Source organism: Mustela erminea, chromosome 1 (genome assembly GCF_009829155.1).
Source record: "Mustela erminea isolate mMusErm1 chromosome 1, mMusErm1.Pri, whole genome shotgun sequence".
In the NCBI taxonomy this organism is placed as follows: Eukaryota; Metazoa; Chordata; class Mammalia; order Carnivora; family Mustelidae; genus Mustela; species Mustela erminea.
The window spans coordinates 59,920,686-59,946,364 of NC_045614.1; the positions used below are offsets into that span (position 1 = coordinate 59,920,686).

Here is a 25,679-nt window from a genome sequence, read left to right on the forward strand (position 1 = left end):
CTGGGCAGATGCAGGCAGGTTGGGCGCTGGTGCAGAGTTCCAGGGGGCACGGGGTTGGGGCGCGCGGGCTGCCCCTCCGCAGGGGGCTCACGCTCTCAGGGCCTGAACGGAACTGCGGTCCTTCTCCCGGAGAAACTCGTCGAACAAGGCTGCGTCCTTCTCCAGGGACTTCTCTGCCTGCTCCAGCTCTGCCTCCTCCTTGGCCGCCAGCATCTCCAGCCGCTGGATCTCCTTCCGCTTCATGTCCAGGGCGTACTGAGGGCCACCAGAGCAGGAGTCAGGCTCCTGGCTGGGAGAGCCCCCTCCCTGGACCCCCTGCGCATTGTAGCTGGGCCAACCTGGATGAGGAATATCTGCCGCTTCTGGTTAATGTAGATGTTCATGTTATCAGATTCCATCTTCCTTTCTGCAAAGATAGGAGGAAAGCCTCTGGGGGGCGGGGTGGGCAGCGCGGGAGAGACCCGAGCTGGGCCGAGGATGCCAATCCCGGCATCTGCTGTGCTAGGAGGCTCAGGTTATTACAGGAACTCTGGGAGATTGAGCCCTGCCTCTAGGAAAAGGAAAGAAGGCTCTGTTTATGAATTGCACTCTGCATGGCTGGAGACTGGGCCAGGTCTGACTATGTCTGACTCAAGCCTCTCTTGCTGTAGTACTCTTCTCACCTGGAGTAAGACTCTGGACCCCCCCACCCCCATGGACATTTCATCCAACGGGATCTAATAACGAAAGTCCTATTAGGTCAGGACCTGCATCGGGGTGGTGAGAGAATAATGGGGCACCACGATCTCTTTTTTGGGGGAACTCTAAGCCCCCAGGATCCAATTTTAGTAGACGCTAAGTTAGCACGCCAGGGTTTCAGCCAGGTGGAAGGAAATTAAGGTGGGCATCTGGAACACCTTCCGGAGGGCAAGGAGAGAGGTAATGTAGCTGGGGTTAAGGGCCATGGGAGCCTCCTTCTCTTGTCTTTCTGGAAAGAAGGGCCTAGAAACGCCCTGACTTTGGAGAGGCCAGGAACTGAGGAAAGGGCCTTGGAACAATGTGGCTCTCTGCATTATCTCTTAAACCCTCTCCTTTCTGGAAGATGCTGTGGTGTGGGAGTCTTAAGTCTAGAAGCCTGGCAGAGACCCAGCTTGGCCTCTGTCTCCCTGGCCCACCTTGTGGGAAGACCCTTTCCCTCAAGGAGACCCAGCTCCCCACTGCAAGTCAAATCTGGGATAAGGACAAGTCTTGTGCCTAAACCTCCTGAGTCCAGTCTTCCCCATCCAGACACAGCTTGCCTTTCCCAGATCTTGGGAACAGAGGGTGGAGACAGAAATGAAAACCTTGCAGTGCTGCTGTTCCTGCTCACACAGAGCTGGGCACAAAAGTGTCAAGAGTGAGCTCAGGGCTCTCCACCCCAAAATAAGCCATGGGGCCAGGCGTGGAGGCTGGGTGTCTTTTTGATTAATATTCCCGTTCAGTATACCTGCAGCCCAGCTGGGTTCCAGGACTTTATTGTCTGGGCGGGTAGAATATTAATGCATATTCTGCACTCAAGATTTCCTACTGGGTCATAAAACTAATAAGAGCTCTCACACACACACACACACAGACGCACGCACATACAGTTCCTTCTAATTATATGTAGCATCTAAAGACGTTGGCTCATACAGCCCACGAGGTCTGCAGTGTCATTGGCCAGGAGAGGAAACTGCTGTGCAAAGGAGTTGAAGAGCCCGCCCAGGATGGCGAGGTCATTCAATGCCGAAACTGAGATCTGAACTCAGGGAATTTCATGCCACACGGACTCATCAAGTTCAGGTACTATATTTTATATGTGTGCAATCTGCATTCATGTGCACGGTAACGTTCCAAATGCAGGCAATATTGGGATTCAAAAGCTTTTAAATTTGCAGTCCATCTGAACTGATCTGTGTGGCAGTGGGAGGCAGGATCAGACCTGAGACCTCCACATTCCCCATTGCACCACAGCCCTGCCTCTTCAAGCACTTTAAACGCATGAAGGGCAAGACCTGACTCCAGAAAAAGGGGGCACCTTTGGTCATGCAGAGCTTCCACGCTGTGTGGTCATGGAAGGCACGTAGCCGTTCCGCCTCTCTGCGCGTCTCCTGGTCCTCCATCTCGTCCTCCAGCTGCAGCTCCCGACGCAGGCTGGTGTGCTTGGCCGACACTTTGGACGAGTAGGTCATCTTCTCGTGCACCTGCAGGGTCGTCTTCTGCTCCCGCTCCTGGCAGGCGGGGCCAGGTGGAGTTGGGCGGTGCCAGCATCTACTTCTACCCCCTCCCCACCAAGCCTAGGACATGCCTCCTTCCCTCAGCATGTTGCCCAGGTCACCAAGGTCGGAGAGAGGGGTCCTGCATGTGCCGTCGCTGCACAGGAAGGCTGTGGAGCTGTGTGTGCCTGTGGAAGTGCCTGGGATGCCTTGAACACAGCTCTCGGGTTGAGAGGGAAGTGGGCAGGGAGCACTTTCATAGAGCGGGATGAAGGTGGGGTCCCCAGGGGAAGTACAGTTAGCCCAGTTAGATGGCATTCAGTAGTGCAGGGACATACTCACTAACAGATGATTCCTCTTTCATCTGAAATTCACACTTACTGTGATCTGCTAAATCGGACTCTCCAAGGTTCAGGGAAACTAGATCTGAGCTTCCAAAAGAAACTCAAGATCCCTGGGGTTTGGAATGGGGCTGGAAAATGTGCATTTCCTGATGTATCTTTGGTCACTGGTTGAGTCTCAGTGGGAGCCACTTGTCCAAGGAATCTCAGATACTGAGCCCTGAGTTGGGGCAGACAGAATCAGCCCAGAAGGGAGCCTGGAACACTGGCCATGCCCATGCCCCTGAGAGTGTGTCCCAAAAACAGAGCCCATGCTGACCACTTCTTAGTGGAGATGCCCCAGGTGAGTCCTCCCCGAGCCTGGCTGCAAGGCTGCTTGCATGCCGCAGAGGGTGAGAATGGACAAGGGGCCTTGTATGGGGAGGCAAGACAGACTATGCTGGGGTACAGACAAGGCAGGGGCTGGGGGTTGGGGCCGGCTCCAGGACTCCCAGGTACTGCTGAGGGGCATGCGTGTCTGTGTGTGTGTGCCTGTGTGCTTGTTCGTCTGTGTATCTGGCTTCCAAGAATTCCAGAGAGGGGGATTGTGCGAGGCTGGAGCAGTTGGGAGGGTGGTGGTCTCCTGGGGGAGGTGTGAGGGTCCCTGAGGTCTGAGATGGGTCTTGCAGGACAGGGAGAATCTCGGGAGCTGATGACCTCTGGTGCAAGGGAAGCAGATGTAAAGCCTCGTGGTTGAGGCTAGGCCCCAGCAGCCTCTAAAAGCCACTTGGACAAGGCCCAGGAACAGTAGTGATAAAACCATGTGAGAACAGTGGGACAGGTCAGACACTGGAGAGCTAGTCAGGCTTCTGAAATGATTTTTTTTTTAATGGTGAGCCACTGGGGCGCCTGAGCAGTTCAGTGGGTTAAGCATCCAACTCTTGATCTCAGCTCAGGTCATGATCTCAGGGTCATCAGGCTTTGCGCTCAACTTGGAGTCTGCTGGAGATTCTTTCTCTCCTTCTCCATCTGCCCCCCTGACTTGTGCTCTCTCTAAATAAATAAACAAAATAAAGCATTCTTCTGAGAAGGGCAGTCAGTCCTAGATACTCACTGCACGAGACTTATTCCGCTCCTGTTCTCTGAGCAAGAAGAAATCCACATCTCCAGACACATGGAAAGGATTTGCAGAACGGTCAGGAGCAATCGTGGACACTGGGGAGAGAGATACTTCATTGGAGAGATGACCTGGCTCTTCTAAATGGTGGCCTGTGTCTCGGGAGTCCTGGCATCCCCCCAGTCCAGCATGAGGAACTTGAAAGCACAAGCTAGTGGCAAATGTTCTCTTGGCTCTGGCAGTACCTGAAGTCCAACCCTGGACCTTCCAACTCCATAAACCCACCTGTCTGGTTTAACCTAGTTGGACATGGGCATCTGAAAGAGACCTGGTGAACCCAGCACAATCTGTGTCTCATATGTCTGGCTCCTCTCAATTAAAGTCTCAGGAACCCCCATTCCATTAGAGGAGAGAAGCAAGAGTCGGGAATTGATGGGGCCAGCTGGCAGGAGGTTGGCCAGCTCCGAAACAGAGGCACCTGCCTGCAGAGTGGCAGTGGCACACCAGGTGAACATATCCTGTCTGCAGGATTCTCCAGGAGCTTCCCAGGGGAAGGCTGAGTTTGTGGGTGAGTGAGGCAAAGCACCTGAGGCCTAGGGGGTGGAGGACAGGGCAGGAATTTGGGAGATGGGGGCTGTCAAGGACCCCAGCTCTGCTGCTCTCCTACTCCTGTGGGTAAGGGAGAGATTCCTGCTGCTCAGCTCATCAGGGACAGAACCCAAGAGGCACCAAACTAAGGGCTTCAAAATATGGATGCTTTCTCCCCTTATCCTTGATTTAGAGGAAACAGGGTTCCTTGTAAGACCAAACCAAATCAAACAAAACACTTTACTTCTTAGAAGTAAAAGAGTATGAGAACAAAATAACTCCTCCACTTTGAAAAAAACTGTGGGTGACATTCTGGGGGTATTGCTTCTAGTAATTTCTAACACCTATTTTTAATAATTTCACATCTTTAAAAAAAAAACACTTTCATCTTCAGCAAATGCCTGGGAAATTACTAATTCGGTGAGAGCTCTGTACGCAATTACAAAGGGGTACAGTAAGGCAGGACTTCACCAGGGCATGTCGGGGGACCAAGCGTGGCAGCCACATGCCGCCTCGGGCACTGGTGTGCCACCACAGGCTGGCTCTTGGTAACTGACTTTCTGAAGGGGGAACAGGGGCCAGGGGCTGTGAGCATTTCCAAGGTTCAGCATTTCCAATGCTTCCAGCATTTCCTGCCTTTCTGGAGGTTTGTCCCATTTTACACCCTCACCAGCAAGAAGAGACTGTGAAGGGGATTCGAAGTTATGCTCTGAGGGTCTCAAAAAACCTCCGCAAGAGAGCCGAACTTATGAATGAGTGAAAGTGGAGAAGCTGGCAAACTCCATCCTGCTCAGGCCATCCAAGTGAACCAGAGCAGAAGCGAGAGAGGTGGCCTTCTCTGGCCAGTGCGACCCCAGCAGTCACTTAGACGGCTCCCCCAGGGTCTTCGCCTGCACCCATCGTATGGAGGGGGCAGAAAAGCTCCAAGTCCACAACATCTTTGTACTATTCTTTCAAATTTTCTCTAAGAATGAAATCCTGTCAAAATACTTTACAAATCTGAGTGAGAGGAGTAAAGAAAGATGACCAGCTCCTAGGCCCCGCTGAGGGGATGAAGCCCGCAGCAGCCTCTGCTAGGTCTTAGCCTGGCTTCTGGAGATGGGAGAATGCAGGAGGGGGCGGTCCAAGACAGGGAGAGGTCACAGGGGCAGTGCCGGCCCCAGGAACATCAGGGACCTGTGGAGAGGAGGGAAAGAAGTGGGATGGGCTTGTGCGGGTTTGGAGCATGGACGCTCGTCCCACACCTAATCACGACTTTCTTTTACACACGGATTTTGCGGTTGCTAGAGAGGCTCTGGAAGAGACTTCAGGGCCTTTCTGTCCGAATCGGGAGGCTGGGGAGGCAGGTGTGAATGGTGCACTGGGCACATGGCTTTGCCTCCCCTACCAAGCCAACCCCAGCCCCCAGAAATGATGTAACACACATTCAGAGAATGCACACAGCTCTGGACAAGAAGGGATGACTCTGGGTGGGGGGGCAGTTGGGGGGAGTTGCCAGGGAGGGTTGGAAGAGGGAACGTGGCGGGGATGGGGATGGGGTTAAGTGGGGGCATATGGTCCAAATAGGCTGGCCTCGGGGGAGGAAGGTATCAGGGAAGTGACGGCTCTGAGTGCAGCAATGGGGGCACGAGGGACCTGGACAGAACTGCCGCAGCTCGCCCCCCTGCATGTTCTCATCCCACTCTCTCTCACTCCCTGTGCTCCTCCAGCAACCCCAGGCAGGGGTCCTAAATTCAGAATAATGAGGACTGAGCTCGGGTGAGAGAGGCAGGGAAAAGTTAAGAGTCTTGACGTATCCAGATTGTGGGGCAGTAGCATGTGTGGACTGCACGTCCCACGGCCCCATGAAGTCATTAATTAAGCTAGTTAGCCAGCACGGAGCACTTAACCATGGCCAGACTTCACCTGACTGAATGTTTGTAACAACCCTGAGGTGGGAAATATCATTACCCCTGGTGAGGAGGAACAGAGGGACAGAGAGGTAAAGGTGAGCTGTTCAACCTGTAGTAGCAGTGTGGAGACTGGCTTCTGAAAACAGGAGCTGCTTTTGCAGTTTGGCAAGTGGGAAATGTTTCCGGGTGGGAAATGTTTCCAAGTGGAAATATGTTAATGGGAAGATGAGCCTACAACCCAGACTGGCAGTCATTTGAAGCAGATCATTCCACAAATGCCAAGTTGGTTTCACATTTAGTGTCACATAATACACCCCATTATGGTTTTTTTCATATGGTTTCACAGAATACACCCCATTATCAGAATGAGGGAGAAAATGATATGATCTTTTCAAGGGATGCAGTGAAGGTGTTTGATACAATTCTAAACTGATTTTAAATCATAGTCATAGCAACCTAGGAAGAGGAAGGAACTTCCCAATCTGAAAAGGGAAAGCGTGTGAGCTCAGTAATGGCCCCCAGAGATGTCCACGCCCTAAACCCCAAACCTGTGACTAGATTCCTTTATATGGTAAAGGGGATTTTGTAGATGGGATGAAGGACTTCGAGATGGGAGATGGTCCTGGATTAGACAGAGGGAGGGACCTGTTGTAATCACAAGGGTCCTACTAAGATGGAGGCAGGAGGGCCAGAAGCAGGAGGAGTAGGTGTGATGACAGAAGCGGAGGTTGGAGTGACGTCACAGAAACTGGGCAGGTTGTGCTACTGGCTTGGAGCCAGAGGGGGGCTGGGAGCCAAGGACATGTGAGCCTCTAAGCTGGAAACTGCAAGGAAGCGGATTCTCCCCTGGAGCTTCTGGAAGGAGTTCTGTAAGATTCATTCCAGACTTCTGACTTCAGAATTGTAAGATAACATATTTGTGTTGCTTTAAGCCACCGAGTTTGTGGTGCAACAGCCACATGAAATGAATACAGGTACCTACAAGAAAGTTCCAGGAGGAAATATTGCATATTTCCCTTCCAGGATCAGACACAAGGCATGGATACCCATCTTTGCACTTCTAATTAACACTGCAGTTAGGCAAGAAAAAGATATAAAAAGCATAGTATTGGAAAGGAAGGGCAAATAATGTCATCTCAAGGTGATGATGTGAGTGTCGAGGAGAAAATCCGAAGAATCTACCAACAAAATGGTTACAATTAGATTAGAGATGATTTATAGGTCTGATTGCAAAGTGAACACGAAACTTGTGTAAGATACAGCATCTTCATGACCTCAGGGGAGGGGTCAGCAAAGAGCTTTGAAACAGGACACAAAAAGTACCAACCATACAAAAATGACTGGTAAAGTGAACTCCATGAAAATTAGGAACGTTTGTTTAGTAAGAGGCAACACCAAGAAAGGAAATAGCAATCTACTAAGCAAGGGAAAGTATTTGCATACTTAGAACTGGTGAATGATTTATTTCCAGAATATGTAAAGAGCTTCTATAAATCATTCAAGTAAAAGGACAACCCAGTAGAAAAATGAGCAGAGGCAGGGAGGCACTTTATAACACAGAGTCATCAGTGAACATGATGGTGATCACCCTCATTGGTCACAGGGAATACGAGATGCTAATACATACCGAAAGGGCCAGATAATAGTAAAAGCATAGAGGTGCAGGGCATCTGGAATGCTCACACCTGTTGGTGGGGCTGTAAACTGGTACAGTTGTTCTGGAAAGCTGCTCAGCGGTATCTACTAAAGTTAAACATACTACCAGCAATTCCACTCCTTCATATACACTCAGGAGAAAAGAGTGCTTCTTTCCCTAAGTGGCATGTACAAGAATGTTCATTGCAGTATTATTTGTAATATCGAAGACCCGGAAACAACCCAAATGTCCATCCACTCCAGAGAGAATAATACACTGTTGACAAATGTACACGGCAACAACAAAGAAGGGAGTCCTGTGACTGGCATTCCACAGATGAGTGAATAGTGTCAGGACCGCAAGAGCACAGAATGTGACCCCATTTATACAAGGTTCGAGAATGAGTAAAGTGATTCTCTGGTGATAACAGAACAGTGCTGTCTCTTGGGCAAAGGGAATGTCTGGGCAGATGGAAAGGTTCTAGACCATGGGGTAGAAGTTACAAAGTTGTATATGTTTATTGAAACTTATCAAACTGTATACCTAAGATTTGTGCATTTCACCTTACATGAATTATACCTTAGCAAAGAAACCAAACCAAACCCAGACTGCTCACCCTTACTGTAGTGATCAATTTAGGTATCCATGGGCAGAAGAAGCTGTTGGGTGAATGACTGATGGGAATCTGACTGAGGGCCAGGCAGTCGCCACCTGAACCCACTGAGCATGGACTTCTTATGAAAGGAGGTAGGAAGGATTCTGGTGGTCAAAGTGGAATACCAAGCATGTAGAGTTATGTCTAATTAAAGGAAATAAGAGGAGCAGAATAGTTTCAAAAAAAAGACAATGACCAGGAAGCAAACAGACACATACAGAATGGGGGACATTCTGTAGGATAATTAACACCACTTCTCAATAAGTCAAGACTCAGAAAATGGAAGGACATGGGGGACGGAGGGACTCTGCAAGACTTAAAGAGAGGGAAGATGATCAGGTCTCATCTGAATCCTAATTAGAATCTTCTATAGGAAGACATTTCTGAGACATTTGGGAGCCTTCCTTGTGGCCTTGCAGGGAAACATCCCTATTTTTGAAAAATGAATGTTGCAGGATATAAGGATGAAATGACATGCCTGGATTTTACCTTAAAATATTCTGACAAAGTTTAGAAGCAACCCAAATGTGCCTTGATAGATGAATGGAAGGAAGATGTGATAGGCATACACACACACACACACACACACACACACACACACACACAGGAATATTACTTAGCCACTGTATGTTAACTATACTGGAGTTAAAAATTAAAAAAAATTTCTGGCAAAAATTTAAAAAGGACAGATGCAACAAATACGGCCAAATCCAGTCTGGAGATGGGCATATTCATTCGCTGCATTTTGGTCTCTGCTTCTGAGCAGTTTTGGATTGTCATAATTAAAAGCCAGAGGGGACGCAGTGGGGTGGGGGCTTGACGGGAGGGGGCTCAGCCTGAGAGAGATAGGCTCAGGGAACATACTCACATCTGCACTCCTCTGCAGAAGCATCAAACTGGCGAGTGAGCCTGGGGGGCCGCGCACAGCATAGGAGCTAAAGGGACGAACGGCAGTGCAGGGGCTTGGAGGAAGCAGTATGAGCAGCTGGCTGCCTACCCTACTTCCTCTTAATAGTTGGCAGCCTCACTGAATGTGCCTCATTGAATAGTTATACTTCACAGCCTCCTTGACAAATACTGATGGCCACATGACACATTTCTAGACATTGGAATGTAGGCAGAAATTGCTGGGTGGGGCTTTTGGGAATGCTCTTTTTCCAGGGAGGGCTGAGTTGACTGGTGTGCAGTTTTGCTCCTCCCTTTATCCCTTCTCCTTATCTGAAATCAGATGTGATGGCTGGAGCTGCAGCATCCAGCATCCATTCTTTCCCTAAGTGGCATGTTCAAGAATGTTCATTGCAGTATTATTTGTAATATCGAAGACCTGGAAACAACCCAAATGTCCATCTCAAATGTCCATCCAGCCATTTTGTGAATGCACGATAACTTTGCAGTTGAAAACCCTAAGGCTAAAAACTGGTGGAGCAGAAAGTCTTGGGAACTGGTCACCTGGTTTCTTAGAACTGCTGTTTGTAGACCCTCATGGAGCTCTGGACTTCCTCCCATATTTCCCATTACTGGAAGAAAAACAAATCCTACTTTGTTTATGTTACTGTTATTTCAGGTCTCAGTCAACCAATTCCTAATAGAAATAGAAGCATTCCCCTTTGCCACTTGCATGGGTGACTATGTTGATGAGGGGAGATGTTTGACTCCCACCAACTTAGACTTCAGCTCCCAGCTTGAGGGCTACGTTTACCTTTTTTCCCATGCTTCTTCTTTTTTTCTTCAATGATTGAAGAAGAACTGATGTCTGGGGACTCCAGGCTGTTCTCTGGAGAGACACAAAAGCAAAGCTGTAAACACAGTGTGAGGCTGGGGAGAGGCTCAGGCACCAGCATCCTTACTGGCCCGCTAAGTGGCCCTGGCAAGGTGCTCAGCTTCTCTGAGCTTCCATTTCCACATCTGAGATAATCACGCTGACTTTGCTGGCAAGTTGTGATAACTGTGCAAGAAAAGGGCCCATGTGTACACATGCCTGGCACACAGAACATATTTTGTGCCTTCCCTTTTGCATCCTTCCATTTGCTCCTTAAGAGGAGTGTAGGACTATTTTATCAGGAGGTCACAGACCCAAGCCCTCTGCCTCATGGCACTGCCCTCACTTTTGCTGTGAGCCTCCCAGAATTTCTCTCAAATGCAACAGAAGATTCAGAGACACCCATTTTCTTGTTGTCCTCCCTTCCACAGATACCCACAGGGAAGGGGGCAGTGGGCCTGATACTTCCTCCTACCCCAACTCAGAAATCATCTGTAACTTGGCGATTCTAGTTTATGCCAGCCAGGGAGGGCAGCCAGCCACTGGTAGAAGGGGTGGGGCTGCTGGAGAGCCTGGGGTGTGGTCTGGTGTGGAGCTCAAGGAGTCAGTCCTTTTGGACCAGCTTCGAGGAGGAACGGGGATGACAGGGTTCGCAAGGTAGGGGACGTGATACAGAAAGGCAGACCCTGAGCAGCTGGGTGATGGGATGTGGGGAGAATGAGGAGGAACAGCTGTCCTGTGGCACTGGCAGGAATGTCAAGGGCATGGGGCCCCAAATCCCAAGGCCTACATGTCAAGCTGTATATTTATAATGGTAAGGAGAGGTCAAGCCATATATATAATGGTAAGGAGAGGGGAGGCGGTAGGGAGTGGTGAGGCCAACGGAGAGAGTTCAGGAGCACAGTCTGTTCAGTGAGTATTTTCTGTCTTAGTGACTTGGGTTCAATTTCCAAGTAGCAACATTTAACCAACCATATCATAAAAATCAGAACATACCACTATTATTCAAATAGACCAAAACCCAAACAAACAAACAAACAAACAAACAAACCCAAACTCTAATAAAATTCAGCTTTTTCTTAATTGAAAAAATGATGTGCAGACATAGCAGACTTTTTTTTAACAATGTCGTTTGATGTGTTATGATGAACACTGATACGACATGCCGCTATGAAGATCCAGTCAGATGGATCTTTGTTCACCTAACCAGAGGTATTTTATGCATACAGATTCTTTTTTTTTTTTTTAAGCTTTTATTTATTTGTCAGAGAAAGAGAGAGAGTGAGAGAGCACAAGCAGTGGCAGCAGCAGGCAGGGAGGAGCAGGCTTCCTGCCAAGCGAGGAGCCTGATGCAGGACTCGATCCCAGGACCCTGGGATCATGACCCAAACTAAAGGCAGACTCCCAATCAGCTGAGCTACCCAGGCGCCCCATGCACACACATTCTTAGATGCCCCTTACTTCTTCACTGAACAATGCATCTGCTTTCATGCTATAATATGGATGAACCCTGAGGACACTGAGCCCAGGGAAGAAGCCAGTCACAAAAGGACCACTTCTATGAGGTCCCTAGAGTCATCAAATTACACATAGAAAGGATGGTGGGTGCCAGGGGCTGCGGAAGAGGGGATGGGAGTTAGTGTTCAATGGGGATAGTGTTCAATGGGGATTTCACCTTTACAAGGTGAAAAAGTTCTGCAGACAGATGGGGGGATGATTGCCCACGAATAAGAATGTACTTATAACTGAACGTTCCACTTACAAATGCCCCAAAGAGTAAATTCTGTTATGTATATACAGTTGACCCCAATTTTTAAAATGCTAAAAAAAAAAAAAAAAAAAAAAAAAGAACGTCTGCTCATGTCCAAGTCTCATTGCTCCTTAGCCAGGTCCTGGGTGGACCCTGAGGCCGTTTCTAGTCTTAATGCAATTTCCATTGCAATGGTTACTCCCTGTTACTTAGTTGAGCAGGACCGGGTCCCACACATCTGGAATTTTGTCAGTAGGACGGGTGATCAATGCATCTCAGTTTTTTTTTTTTTTTTAAGATTTTATTTATTTGAGAGAGAGGCAGTGAGAGAGAGCATGAGCGAGGAGAAGGTCAGAGGGAGAAGGAGACTCCCCGTGGAGCTGGGAGCCCGATGCGGGACTCGATCCGGGAACTCTGGGATCATGACCTGAGTGGAAGGCAGTTGTCCAACCAAGTGAGCCATCCAGATGTCCCTGCATCTCAGTTTTAATTTGCACTTCTCAATTATGGAAGCTATTGTGTGTCTTTTCAGATGTTAATTATCTGCTTGCCTCTCTGTTAGTATCCTTTGCCTATTTTACTACTGGGATGTTATAGTTTTTAAATGATCTTGAGAACTGTTATCTATTAGAGAACTCTAGCTAACATTTGTTTGTCAGAGCTGCTAAAAATATTTTTGCTCCAGCTGATATGATAATTTCCTTTGGATTGTCTCTCATGTGTTTTCCTTACAGGACATTTTTATGTTTGCTTAGTGAAATGCTTTGGCGTTCTGTGTTTTGTTTAGAAAGGAATTCTGCATCTGAAGATTAAATACATTTCAAAAACTCCTGTTTTCTTCTAGTACTTTAACAGAATTGAATTTTTAAATTAAAAATTTTATAGATTTTATTATTTATTTGACAGACAGAGAGAACAAGCCCGGGGAGGGGGGGAGAAGCAGAGGGAGAAGCAGGCTCCCCACTGAGTAGGCTCCCCAAAGAGCCCAACCACGGGGGCTCGATCCCAGAACCCTGGGATCATGACCTGAGCCGAAGGCAGATGCTCAACCGACTGAGCTACCGAGGCGCCCCAAATTAAGAAGTTTTAAAATGTGAGCCTTCTTTTAGAAAAATTCTCCAAGAAAGACAGGGGAGGTGAACCGGGTACAAAATGTCCTCATAAGTAGTGATAAAATTTTAGTACCCCATCTGCCTTCTGCAGTACTAGAGTGCAGGGGGCATGGGGGCGGTGGGAAATGACAGCTCCCCAGGGAAGCCATCGGCTGACCTGCTCCTCTCTAGCAGCCAGGGGTCTCTCCCCCTCTACTCCCCTGAGCCACCTTCTCTGCATTCCAGTTACAAGAGGGCTGGGTCACCATCATGGGCCTCAGTTCCGGGCCATCTCCCTCCTTCACCCTGGGACTCACTCAGCACCTCCCCTGCACACTGGCAAGCCTGTCCTCTCCACTGCAAGTCCCCTCTGCTCCCCCACAGAAGAGGGCTGGTGGCTTCAATGAGGGTGGGAGGGAGGGGTGGATGCAGGGCTTTTCAGGAGAGCCGGGGGGCTTGGTGCCAGACAGGATGTGGGCAAGGGAGAGAAGGGAGCACTGGGGAAACTCTATCCGTTGGGTATAAACTCCTGTGCTTCAGGTGCTGTTTGCTGAGGTGGCAGAGAAGGGAGGAAGGGGTGGGGTGGGGGCGGCAAGAGGCCTGGAGCTCAGGCGGAAGTGCTGGGTTCAGGTGCCCGTGGGAGCAGCCAAACAGGGACTCTGAAGAGGCCACTCCTAATGGAGGTCTGGGGACTAGGACAATAGAGAATGAAAATGTGTCACTGGCGAATAGATGGAAACTGAGGCTGTGCTTGTGGTCGAGACAGAGGATGGCGGGGACAGCCCAAGGAGCCCCGATGGTCCAGGAGCTTGGCAAGGCGGCTTGCGGAGCAGAGTGACAGGCGGGAGAAGACCAGCGCCCTGGGGGGAGGGTGGAAGGAGGAGCCAGGGTCTGAGGGGAGGTGCCTTTGGAGAGGTCTTAGCCCCCAGAGTGAGATTGGTAGTGCAGACTGAGGGGGCAGAAGCCAAGATCCCACAGGGTTAGGAAGGGGAGGCAAGTGGGCATGGTAGGTCTGGCCAGCTCTCAAGGGATGGCTGGGAATGGAGGGGAGGTGCACAGTTAGAAAGGGACCATGCAGCTGGGGAACGGCCACTCCTGTAATCCCAGCAAGAGACAGAAGTGTGACGCAAGTGGAGTGATTGAGGGGTCCAAGAAACAAAGAGGAGCAATTCCGTAGCAGCCTTGCCCATCCCTGGGTATGAGAGGGCAAAAGAGAGACACAGACCAAAACCCAAAGGCGAAGCTGTATGAAGAGACTTGACCACGCTGAGCAGACTGGCAGACCCTTTTTTTTTTTTTTTTTTTTTTTGAGGTGGGGTGCAGAGAGAAAAATAGAGGGGAGGAGCAGAGGGAGAGAGACTCCCAAGCAGACTCCATGCCTAGCACGGAGCTGAGGCGGGGCTCCATCTCACCCCCCTGAGATCAGGACCTGAGCCAAAATTAAGAGTTGGACACATAACCAACAGAGCCACCCAGGTGCCCCAGGGCAGACCACTTTAAAACACAAGTCATAAAACCACTGGTGTGTTTACCTCCTTCTCGGTGGCTGGCACCTGAAACAGCCCCCAGTGTCCCCGGGCTCCAGGCACTCACAGCCTTCAGTGTCCCTCCAGCAAGAGATCATGGTTGGTTTGTGTGGTCAGCTGCGGAAGTGACAGCGTGGGGCTTCAGAAGCAAGGCCAGAGAGGACATTTGGGCCCTGCTTTGCCTCTCTGGGATCACCTATTCTGAAGGGGGTCAGCCCCAGCCAATGGCCACATGACTAAGCCTGCCCAGAACTGATTCTCCAGCCCTGGTCTGCCTTCCTGTGACCACGGAGGAGACCTCTTGGGCCCAAATCCCCAAGCCAAGCCCCTCATGAGCTCCTGACCCAAAGAAACTGAGCTAACTCATGTTTACTGTTGTTTCAAGCCACTCAGTTTTGAGGTAATTTGTTACACAGCCCACTCTTCAGGGGCATCCCAGGCTTGGGAGGTCCAGGACCGCAATCCACAGGGTTTGGGAGACCCTACGTGATCTCACGCAGCGACCTCTGCAGCTTCTCATCTCGCTCCTAGCCTCGCCCCTCCCTGCTACCCTCTGGCCACCTGAAGACTCTTCACGGACCATCCCACAGGCAGAACCACCCTTTGCTTTTTTCACTGCACGGGAGTCCAAGCCCCGTCAGTCAACATCTCCCTCGTCTGTTGTTGGCCCCATGACCTCCCCTCACATCCAGGACAGAGGGGCTTACTGCCTGCCCCTCCCAGAGATGACACTCCCCTCTCTTGCATGTGTCACATCTGGTATTATGTAGGGTCACCTTCTTTCCCAAGATGGGCAACTGCTCCAGGTGCATTAAGGATGTCTTTTACTTTCTGCACCTGATGCTCTAGCATGTGAGTCTTATGGACCCCACAGGGACTGTCCTCATCTCTCTACCCTGGGGTTGGTCAACCCCTGGCAAGAGTGAAGGAGGTGTCCAAGAGGGTGATTTACAAATGTAGACCAACTACTCCAGAGCCCACGTGCCCACCTCCCACCTCCACTGTCAGCCTCTCACACCCAGGGCCCCTGGACCCTGCTCTAGTTGCCCAGGGCCAGGTCCCAGACAGCCCTGTGCCACAGAGTCCTGACATTACTCAAACCAGTGAACCCTAAGCCTACACACCCTACATCCCCTGTTCCTTCCTAAGGAAATCACGACAAAGGCTCCTTCCCACAGTGCCCCGCTCTCTCTGCCTCTGACCCAGCCCGGTCCTTTCCAGTGTGGCCCTGCCGCCTATTTCTAGGGATCTAAGAAGATCACATACTATCTTTCCAATGGCAGCCATCCCCTTGTCTGCTGATCTTACTACACCTGAGCAGTAGTGAGACCGACAGTTTACTTATCTTTTATTTGTTTGTCAATTTTAATATCTATATTATGCCTTTACATTTTAATCATTCTTATTACCTTGATCTATCTATGGGGTGTATTCCTGATTGCTTTTTTCCTTTTCTTTTTTTAGTTAACATACAGTGTTATATTAATTTTAGGTGAGCAATATAGCGACTCAACACTTCCACACCTCACCCCATGCTAATGATGACAAGTGCCCTCCTTAATTCCCATCACCTATTTCACCCATCCCCCCCACCCCCACCCCCCAGTCTGGTAACCATCAGGGTGTTCTCTATAATTAAGAGTCCATTTCTTGCTTTGTCTTTTTTTCCCCTTTTCTCATTTGTTTCTTAAATTCCACATATGAATGAAATTGTATGGTCTTTCTTTGACACATTTTGCTTCGCATACTGCATTTTAGCTCCATCCATGTTGTTGCAAATGGCAAGATTTCATTATTTCTGATGGCTGAGTAATATTCCATTGTATACACACCACATCTACTTTATCCATTCATAGCCAATGGACACATGGGCTGCTTCCTTATCTTGGCTATTGTAGATAAAGCTGCTATAAACTTCAGGGTGCATGTATCCATTTGAATTAGTACTTTTGTTTTCTTTGGATAAATACCTAGTAGTGCAATGGCTCGTTCATAGGGTAGTTCTACTGTAAACTTTCTGAGGAACCTCCACACTGTTTTCTACATTGGCTGCCCCAATTTGCATTTCTACCCACAGAGCACGAGTGTATCTTTTTCTCGACATCTTCACCAGCACCGGTTGTTTCTTGTGTTGCTGATTTTAGCCATTCTGACACGTGTGAAGTGATATCTACTGTAGTTTTGATTTGCATTTTCCTGATGAGGAGTGATGATGAACATCTTTTCCTGTGTCTGTTGGCCATTTGTACATCTTTTTTGGAGAAACGTCTTTTCATGTCTTCTGTCCATTTTTAAATTGGATTATTTGGTTTTGGGGTGTTAAGTTTTACAAGTGAAATCTACATTTTAAAACAACAGGAACCATGCTTGTCCATCCCCCGCTCCCAGCACGGGATCCATGATGATATCGAGAAGACAGCTGAGTCTCTGAGGGCGAGCTTTACAGCAGTGTCTGGGCGGTACTGAGGACTCACTGGTGGGCTCTGAGAGCTGGCAGGAGTGGGGCCGTGGGGGGCGGTGTGGGGAGGACAGGGTGAGATGGTCATTCACTGTCTGCTGGCCGATGTTTACTGGCATTCTAAGTGTGAGGTCCTGCAGCAGACGCTGGCAAACCTCCTCAGAGCCTATATTTTAGACAGGTGACAAACACAAATCAGAGTGTGTTGGGCTTCCAATAATTTTGTGAATGTACCCAGAAATGGAATTGCCGGGTCATATAATTTTATGCATTCCTTTCTGAGGGACCACCCTCCCATGTTCCACAGCTGTATACCTCCTCACCAGCAGTGCCCACGGGTCCCAGTTTCTCTACATCCTTGCCGACACTTGTTACATTGTTTTTTTTTTTAATAGCTATTGTACTCATGCGATGTGATGTCTCACTTTCCTAATGACTGATGCTAATGTGAGCACATCATGTCATGTACTTATTGGCTCTTCAGAAGATCTTCTTTGGCGAAATGTCTGTCAACTCCTTTGCCCCCTTTTTAGTGGGTTGTTCATGTTGCGTTTTAGGAATTCTCTATGCATTCTGGATATTAATCTTTTGTCAAAGATTTCCTTCAGGGTCTGGGTCTGGAAGGGCTGAGAGGGTGGTCTGGTGTCTTTAAATCACTATTGACAGAACTGGCAGGGAGGTCACTCCAGCTCCCAGCGCTGAAAGAATGGCCAGCCTCAGTACTGGCTTCTCAGGAACCAAACACACAGCTGGGCTTGGGGAAGAAAAGGTCCTTATGGCCCACCAGGGCACCAGCCAGCCACGCCAAAAACGTGTGCTGCCCTCCCCATTGTTGCTGGGCTAGAGGCTGCTCCACAGAATGTCACCATTCACCAAAATTTCCCAGCCTCCCCCTCCAGTTCTGTCCTGGAACCCGCATGTGTTCATCCAGGCTCCAGAGTTCCGATTTCGGATTCTGAGCGTTGTGACCAGCTCAGTGGTTGTTTGGGTGGAAAGACTGATTCCTGGGAGCTTTCTGCTCTAATATCTCCCAGGTGTCACCTCATACGTGGATATTTTCTTCTTTTAGATGCCATTGTAAATGGAGCTGCTTTCTTCATTTCCACGTTGGATTGCTTGGTGCTGGTGTGGAGGCACACAGCTAACATCGATGTTTGGATTTTGTACCCTGCAACCTGGCTTAATTCATTTATTAGCGCTAGTAGCTTTCTTGTGGGTTCCTAGGGATTATTTCTATATAGGATTATGTCATCTGGGAATAAGATAGTTTCACTTCTTCCTCTCCAATTTGTATATCTTTTCATTCTTTTCCTTGTCTAAATGCTCTGACTAGGGGCACCTGGCTGGCTCAGTAAGTAGTGTGACTCTTGATCTTGGAATTGTAAGTTTGAGCCCCACATTGGATAGAGAGATTACTTAAAATCTTTAACAAACAAATAAATAAATAAATGCTCCGGCTAGAACTGCCAGCACACAGTGTTGAATAGCAGTGAAAACAGACATCCTGGCCTTATTCCTGAACTTCAGGGGAAAGATTTCAGGCTAACAGAATTTTATTGAGGACCTGTTATGTGCCAGGCTCTGGGGAGACAGCAACATGCAAGACAGACGAACACTCCTGCCCAGGTGGAGCTTATGTTCTACTGGGGAAGGAGAAACAAGTAAGGAACAGTGGTGAAGGTGGGAGGCAGAAAGTGGTATCAAGAAAAGTAAAGCAGAGGGTGACATTTGAATAAAAGTTTCAAGGAGGTGGAGGAGGGAGCCACAGGGTGATCTAGGGGGAGAGCATTCTGGGGAGGGAGACAGCAGTGCTAAGACACTGAGGCGAGTGTCCCCAGCCCAAGGAGCATGGGCAGCTGAGTGGCAGGACTGGGGCAGCCCCAAGAGGGGAGCTTTTTGTGGCTTTTCTCTCCAACTGCACATTCTGTTCCAGCACACCCCACCCCACAAGCCCTGGCTGGGAAGTCTTAGGTCTAGTATGGGCTTTCACTGACTCCTTTGCCTGGCCAAGGTCTCTATTAAGTGTCCTCCACTCTCTGCACCAGGGGTGAGGCCTTGCCTGGGGTCTCCAGGGAGGCTGTGGTGAATCAGACCCTCTGTCTATGTCACAGACATTGGCATCCCTATATAAAAGTCATTAATCCCAGAAATTGCAATCTCCCTGCTTCAACCCCTCTCAGCATCTTTACAGAACCGAATAGTCCTCCCCATGGTCCATGGGCCCTACCCAAGTAGTTCCAGACTGGCCTTCTGTCTCTCCAACACTGAGCTCATAGGAGCCTCAGCCTTTGCTGGCCCTTCCCCTAGAAGGGGAATGCTGCCTAGAATGCGCTTCTCCCTCTCTCATCCTTCAGGATTGTTATGGATAGGCATCAAATGTCACCTCCCCTGAGAGGCCTTCCTTGACTACCTCTCCCAGTTAAGTTATGCCTTGCCCCCTGCCCAAAACTTCCTGTAGGTTTCCTTTCTACTGGCTGTTTGCTTTGCAATGTCTGCCTTCCTTAAAATGAAAGTCCCAGGTTGGGGAGGGTATTATTCACCCCTGAATCCCCAGTGCTTAGAACACAAGCCCTCATCCAGCAGGCACTTACTAAATATTTGAGAATGAAGACCAAATCCAGAGCTTACTTCTCTGATGTCCAATTCCAGCCGAGTCTTTGCTCAGACCCCTTAACGGCCCCTCCACCAGCACTCCCCAAGCATTATCTTCTGACTCAGACTTCACACAGTGGGAGACAAGCCAAGGCCCTAGAGGTGGGGTGTTGGGTATCATAATAGTGAGTAGAGACCCTAATAACAGTAGTGTCAAGGAGCTGAGTCCTTGACACGTACCCCCTCTTCGAGCTCACAGCAGCCTCAGGGAATTGGGATTGATCCCATTGCACCGATGAGGCAGCTGAGGCTCACAGAGGTGTTGTACTCCGCCATGTGTGTCTGACACCATGTGTGTTCTCCCCCGAGGCTGGGCTCCAGAAACGCCACCTGTACCTGGCTCAGGCTCAGAGCTCAGTGTCCCTGGGCTGTTCTCCCCCAGGAGGCCCCTCTTCCCCAGGGTCTTTCTAGCTCTTACATTCGTCCCCAGCTCCTACAGATGAACCCAGGATGTCAGGGTCAACTGTCATCCTGGCCTGAGCCCCTGGCTGATGTGCTCCCATCCAGGCTGCCTTCACTTGCCTACCTGGTTAGGTGCCCCTGCCTGGCCTGGCCTGCAAATGCCATCGGTCTGTCCACTTGCCTGCCTGGCCTGGTTTCCTCCCAAATGCACAGATCCTCAACCCAGACCATGGAGATCAGCTTGGGGGAAGGGGACCTCCTATTTGCATGTCACTGCCAAGGGAAGTGATAAACCCAATCTCGAGAGTCACAGGGTACTCCCCCCACCTCCCCCGCCATGTAACTACTCTCTTGGTACCATAGGATGAATCAGTCTTGTTCATAAAGCCTTCAACTGTCTTGTGCCAGTTGCATTATTTTGTGTGTGTGTCTAAAGTTAATTTGTTGTTATCTGCAAACATTTCAAAGCTATCTTTTTTTTGGTAACTCTCAGACTTCCTTCATTTTTCAATTTTCCTTGGAGCAGATTGAGTGAGTGCACAGTGGCAGCGGTGGGGACTCATGTAGAGAGCAGCACACGTTTGAGACAAGCTAAGTGCCCATTCACATGGGTTGGTTCAGTAAATTATGATACATTCACTCTATGTGATCGGTCTTCTGCTCACAACACGGGAAGTTGAAGAGAACTCCCGATAATAATATTGACAAGGAAGTCTTTTCACTGTGTTGGGGTTAATGGAAAAAGCAAGGCACAGGAAGCCTGTTTCTTGTGTGGTTGTTTGTGTGAGAAAAAGACAAATGGTATAAACTATGTCTGTATGTATTTGCCTGTGTGCACAGAGCATGTGTGTGGAGCACGGGGAGCAGGAGAGGAGAGGCTCGTGCCACTCCCCTCTGAGGAGGGGAGACTGGGTATCTGGGAACAGGAGGGGGAGGGGCTTTCACGAGAGGGCGCTTTGAACACTTTTGAATTTTGAACCATGGGAATCTTTTACCTATTCAAAACCAAATTAAATTTAAAGCACAAAGTTGACAGCAGGCAGCATCGACCATTCTGCCCACCTCAGTGCCCACCGCCCCCAGAGGTGCGCCGGCAGCACTTGGCGGGAGCACTTGGCAGCAGACCTGGGACTTCAGTGGAGCCAGGACATCTCCCACAAGGGCCTGAGGCTGATGCTTCCTCTGGGCTCAGCCTAGTGACCTTAGCTGAGGCTGAGAGAGACCCACTTCCATTCTGGTACCTTCCACAAAGCCTGTTATGTGGTGAACTGTGCCCCCGCCCGCAAAAGTAATGGTTTTGAAGACTTGAAATCCTACCTTCCAGCACCTCACAAGGTGACTCTGGGTCATGCAGCCCTAACTTAGATGATGTCATGCTGGAGTAGTGTGGGCACCTGATCCTATATGATTCCTGACCTTAATAAAAAAGGGGAAATTTGCAACAGGCATGCACACAGGCAGAACGCCACGTGATGATGAAGGCAGACATAGCGATGACACGTTCCCAGTCCTGGGAACACCGAAGATTGCCAGAAAACCACCAGAAGTTTCCTAGGAGAGAGCCTGGAACAGGTGCTTCCTCTGACCCCTCAGAAGGAACCAGCCCTGTCAGTGACACCTGCATCTTGGACTTTAGCCTCCAGAACCATGAGACAATAAATCTCTGGTGTTAAAGCCACCACTGGGTGGTGGCACTTTGCTATAGCGGCCCGAGGAAATAAAATGTGAAGTTTCCCCAGAATCTGGCACACCTATGTTTCTGCCTCAGGGTCTGATTTGGAATCCCCTTAACCCTCAGTTAAGTCTGGATGTCACTGTCCCAGGCTCCCGAGGCGGTCTTCAACTCTGAGCCCATGCCAGCCCCATATTTACCGTTGTGAGTCATACCCTTGGAGACCACAGCAGACATGATCTTGGACATCTGGGCAGATGTTGCAAAGCTTGATTTTGGCTAAAGGCGATTCCAACCTGAGGAGTGATACAGTACTTGAGCCAGGTGATCCCCAGGCCCTCAGCTCCCCTTGCCCCGGGGTGGCTGAGAAAACTTGGCATTTCCTGAGGGCCTACCATGTGACCAACACCTATAGTTCCCTGCCTCCCCGCTCCTTCATCCTCTCTCCCCTCCTTGACTTAGTTCTAGCTGCCCGGCCTAATCTTTCTGTGTCTAGAACATGCCAACCTTGGTCTGCCTCAGGGCCTTTGCCTATACCACTTCCTTGGCCAAAAAATGTTCATGGACAACCAGCTGCGGAGAATGGGACTCTCCCTTCAGCTCTGAGCTCATGTCACCCACTTCAGAGACACTACTCTCACCACTCCATTCAAAACAGTTTCTTTCTTCCCATCTCCGTAACACCTCACTTTACTTTCTCCTCTGCAATTACTACTATCTGATTTGTCGCGTGCGCGCGCACACACACACACACACACACACACACACACAAACATCAATGCATTGCCTATTTCCCCTTGAACGGAAGGTCCAAGAGAACAGGGGTATTTTCTCATTTGGAGCCAACGCGCTCATCAAAGCGCCTGGCATAGCCTTGGGTCTTCCTAACTATTCATTGGATGAATTTTTCATTTTACAGAGGAGGAGTAAAGGAGAGATTCAGCTAGGTGTCCAAAGTCACACAGTAAGGAAGGACCTTAGCTGGGATTCCACCCCAAGATTCCTTGACTCCAAAGCCTGCGCCCTTCCAGCAACATTCTGCTACAATCCAGGTGGAAAGAAATCCTGGTCCTGGAGAGGCACTAGTTAGCAGTGCCCCGTCTCCTAGCACCCCAGCTTGGTGGGGATGCGTGGGTCATACAGCAGGGGTGCACAAGTCAAGGAAGGATAGAGGGATGGCTAGGTAGCTAGGTATGTGATAAAGCAAATCCAGTAATAAATAAGGAAGGGCGAGCAAACTTGTAAAGAAACCTTGCAACGGGCGCCCGAGGAGCCCGCCCCAAGCCCCGCGCACCCCTGACCCGACGCCGCGCGCACCCACCGGCCCAGCGCGCCCGGGCTAGCCCGGAAGCCTCCACACCGCAGTTCCCCGCTTCCAGCTCAGGGAGTTCGGTTTACGTCGCCAAGGCAACCATTCTCCCCGCCCGCTGGGACGGTGACGTCACAAAGCCGAGGCGCTCTGGCTACGTGGGGGTGGGGCCTGCGGGCGTCTCGGTCCAGCAGTAGAGGAGAGGCCGGAGTCCCGCCGCCCGAGCTCCGGGCGCCTCCTGCGCAGTGTCTGGGATTGGGCCTGGGGCACAGGCGGTTCCTTCCTCCATCATTCCTTATTCCGCACTCCTCCCGCTCTTTGCCTTTTGTTCCCCGATTCATTTATTCAGTGTGCGCTTCGGGATGCATGTGGTGCAAACACAGACCTGTCCTTTCTGCAGGGTGGATCTCACTTTCTAGAGGGTCGTTTCTTAAAAGTGTGGTTCCTGGGCCAGCCGCAGCAGCATATTATTCCTGGAACTCGTTAGAAGAGCAAAAGTTGTACCCTCCCGGGCGGCAGAAAGTCGGGGGGGCGCAGCCGTGCAATCTGGACTGTAACCAGGCCTCCCCGTGAATACGATGCGGGCTAAGGCTTGAATTCACCCTATTCCAGAGGGTGAATGAGACTTTTTACAATAAAGACACAGCATGGCAAGGGCTATTAGTAGACAGGGCAGCGACAGGGTGATAAAGAGCAGGGATCCAGTTTAGATAGCCCAGATTCATCAGCTGATGTGGTCATGGGCTGAAGTGTGCCCTCTGCTTCCCCAGCTCAGGTCCCTGGTTCCTCAGAAACAGGAGACCCCCTCCCACAGTTCTCACCATGGTCACCACATTGTCCCACGCATCTAGGGAATTTGCAGATTGACAAAGTCTGCTTGGAGCTGGGGCACAGTCTGGGCTCTGTCTTTCTAGCTGTACTCTGTGCTCTGGAACAGTGTGCAAACCAGGAGGGTGTCAGTGAGAATCCCAGCAGCTCTCAGCTCTGCTCAAGGCAGGTGTAGTGGTTAGGAAGACCAGTGCCAGGCAATGTGGAGGGGCTCCTTGGATTGGAAGAAGCGGGGATCCCTGAATCACCACTGGAGGACAGCATTCTACTGGCATTATCTACAGGAGGCTTTGTGCAAGGGAGGAAGGAAATTTTTATGTCAAGCCATATACATGATTTGTGCATGAGTGTGTGGGGGTGCCCACATGTATGTGGAGAGGAGAGGACTATTTGTTACAGCAGCTAGCTTGAACAGACCCCTTGAACAACCCCCTGAACAAACAAGTGGTTTCCATGTAGCCCCAGTGCAGAGGGTCCTTCTGCTGTCATTTAGAGTCCTAAACACTTCAGCCTCTGCTTGTCTCTGGTCTCTGCCACAGCAAAACAAGGAGCTGGATAGTGGAGTCAGCTATCAGCAAGGGCCAGAGGCACTTTATTAATTGGTGGCTGAGGGAGGAAAGCAAAGAGTTTCAAAATAGTTTATCACAAATAATTGGAATTCTAATGAGACTTTTAGGACTCTCGAAAATAGGTGACCCAAAGAAGGAAAAGCTACTGAGCATACTATCAATTCATTGCTATTAGCAGGTACATTTATGAACGATTGTAAATTATCTGTGAACCTTCAGAGTCTTTCTGGGTGCCTGACACTGTTCTCTGTGCCCATTTAATGCAGCCTGCCTGTGAAGTCGGCCCCTCTTATTACCCTGCTGCCAAGGGGGAGATTGCACCACTGTGAGGTTAAGAAACCTGCCCTCAGAGCCGGCAAATAAGTGTGTTTTTCAGAAAGTCCACAGAACAGAGAGCTTAAAGAGTGGGTGCCAGGAAAATCCAATGAGGGGAAAAATGGCTTTTCAACAAGTGGTGCTAGAACAATTGGATTTCCACATGCAGAAGAATGAAGCTGGGCTCCACCTCATCCCATACCAAAATTAACTCAAATAGAACCAGAGACCTAAATGTAAGTACTAAAGCTCTCAGAAACAAACAAACAAACAAACAAACAAACAACAACAACAAAAAAACAACCACAGGAGTAAATCTTTGTGACCTTGACTTAGGCAGCTATTCCTTGGCTCTGACACCAAAAGCACAAATGACAAAAGACAAAAAGAGATAGACTGGACTTCATCCAAGTTAAAACTTTTGTGTTGTAAAAGATACCATCAAGAAAATGGAAAGAGGGGCACCTGGGTGGCTCAGTGTGTTAAGCTGCTGCCTTCAGCTCAGGTCATGATCCCAGGGTCCTGGGATCAAGTCCCACATTGGGCTCTCTGCTCAGCGGGGAGCCTGCTTCTCCCCGTTCACTGTCTGCTTCTCTGCCTACTTGTGATCTCTGTCTGTCAAATAAGTAAATAAAATCTTAAAAAAAAAAGAAAAAGGAAATGGGAGAAAATATTTGCAAAGCATATATCTGATAAAGGACTTGTATCTCAAATATATAATGACATCCTACAACTCATTAAGAAAAATGCAAATAATCCCATTTAAAAATGAGCAAAGGATCTCAGTAGATAGTTCTCTAAAGAAGTTGTACAGATGGCCAACAAGCACATGAAAAGAAGCTCAGCACACCTAGTCAGGGAAATGCAGATCAAAACCACAATGAGATATGATTTCACACTCACTGGGATAGCTCTACTCAAAAAGAT

General features: G+C 49.5%; 2 protein-coding genes across 6 annotated transcripts in view; one reads left to right on the forward strand and one right to left on the reverse strand.

Annotated features, from left to right (window-relative positions):
- CFAP100 (cilia and flagella associated protein 100) overlaps positions 1-23,266 on the reverse strand; it is a 50,040-nt gene extending 26,774 nt beyond the window's left edge. For 2 of the 5 annotated variants that reach the window (XM_032341711.1, XM_032341619.1), the window contains exons 1-8: positions 23,053-23,265; positions 21,932-22,027; positions 19,634-19,753; positions 10,121-10,195; positions 3,648-3,748; positions 2,036-2,228; positions 339-406; positions 92-255 (exon numbers count right to left, since the gene is read on the reverse strand). In XM_032341711.1, the coding sequence (XP_032197602.1) occupies positions 92-255; positions 339-406; positions 2,036-2,228; positions 3,648-3,748; positions 10,121-10,195; positions 19,634-19,753; positions 21,932-21,980 (770 nt within the window). In that variant the 5' untranslated portion in view covers positions 21,981-22,027; positions 23,053-23,265. Of the gene's footprint in view, positions 1-91; positions 256-338; positions 407-2,035; positions 2,229-3,647; positions 3,749-10,120; positions 10,196-19,633; positions 19,754-21,931; positions 22,028-23,052 lie in introns of all 5 variants that reach the window. The other 3 variants (XM_032341664.1, XM_032341786.1, XM_032341738.1) reach the window with 3 other exon arrangements.
- ZXDC (ZXD family zinc finger C) overlaps positions 1-25,679 on the forward strand; it is a 97,095-nt gene that overhangs the window by 65,600 nt on the left and 5,816 nt on the right. The gene's annotated exons all lie outside the window — the stretch shown is intronic.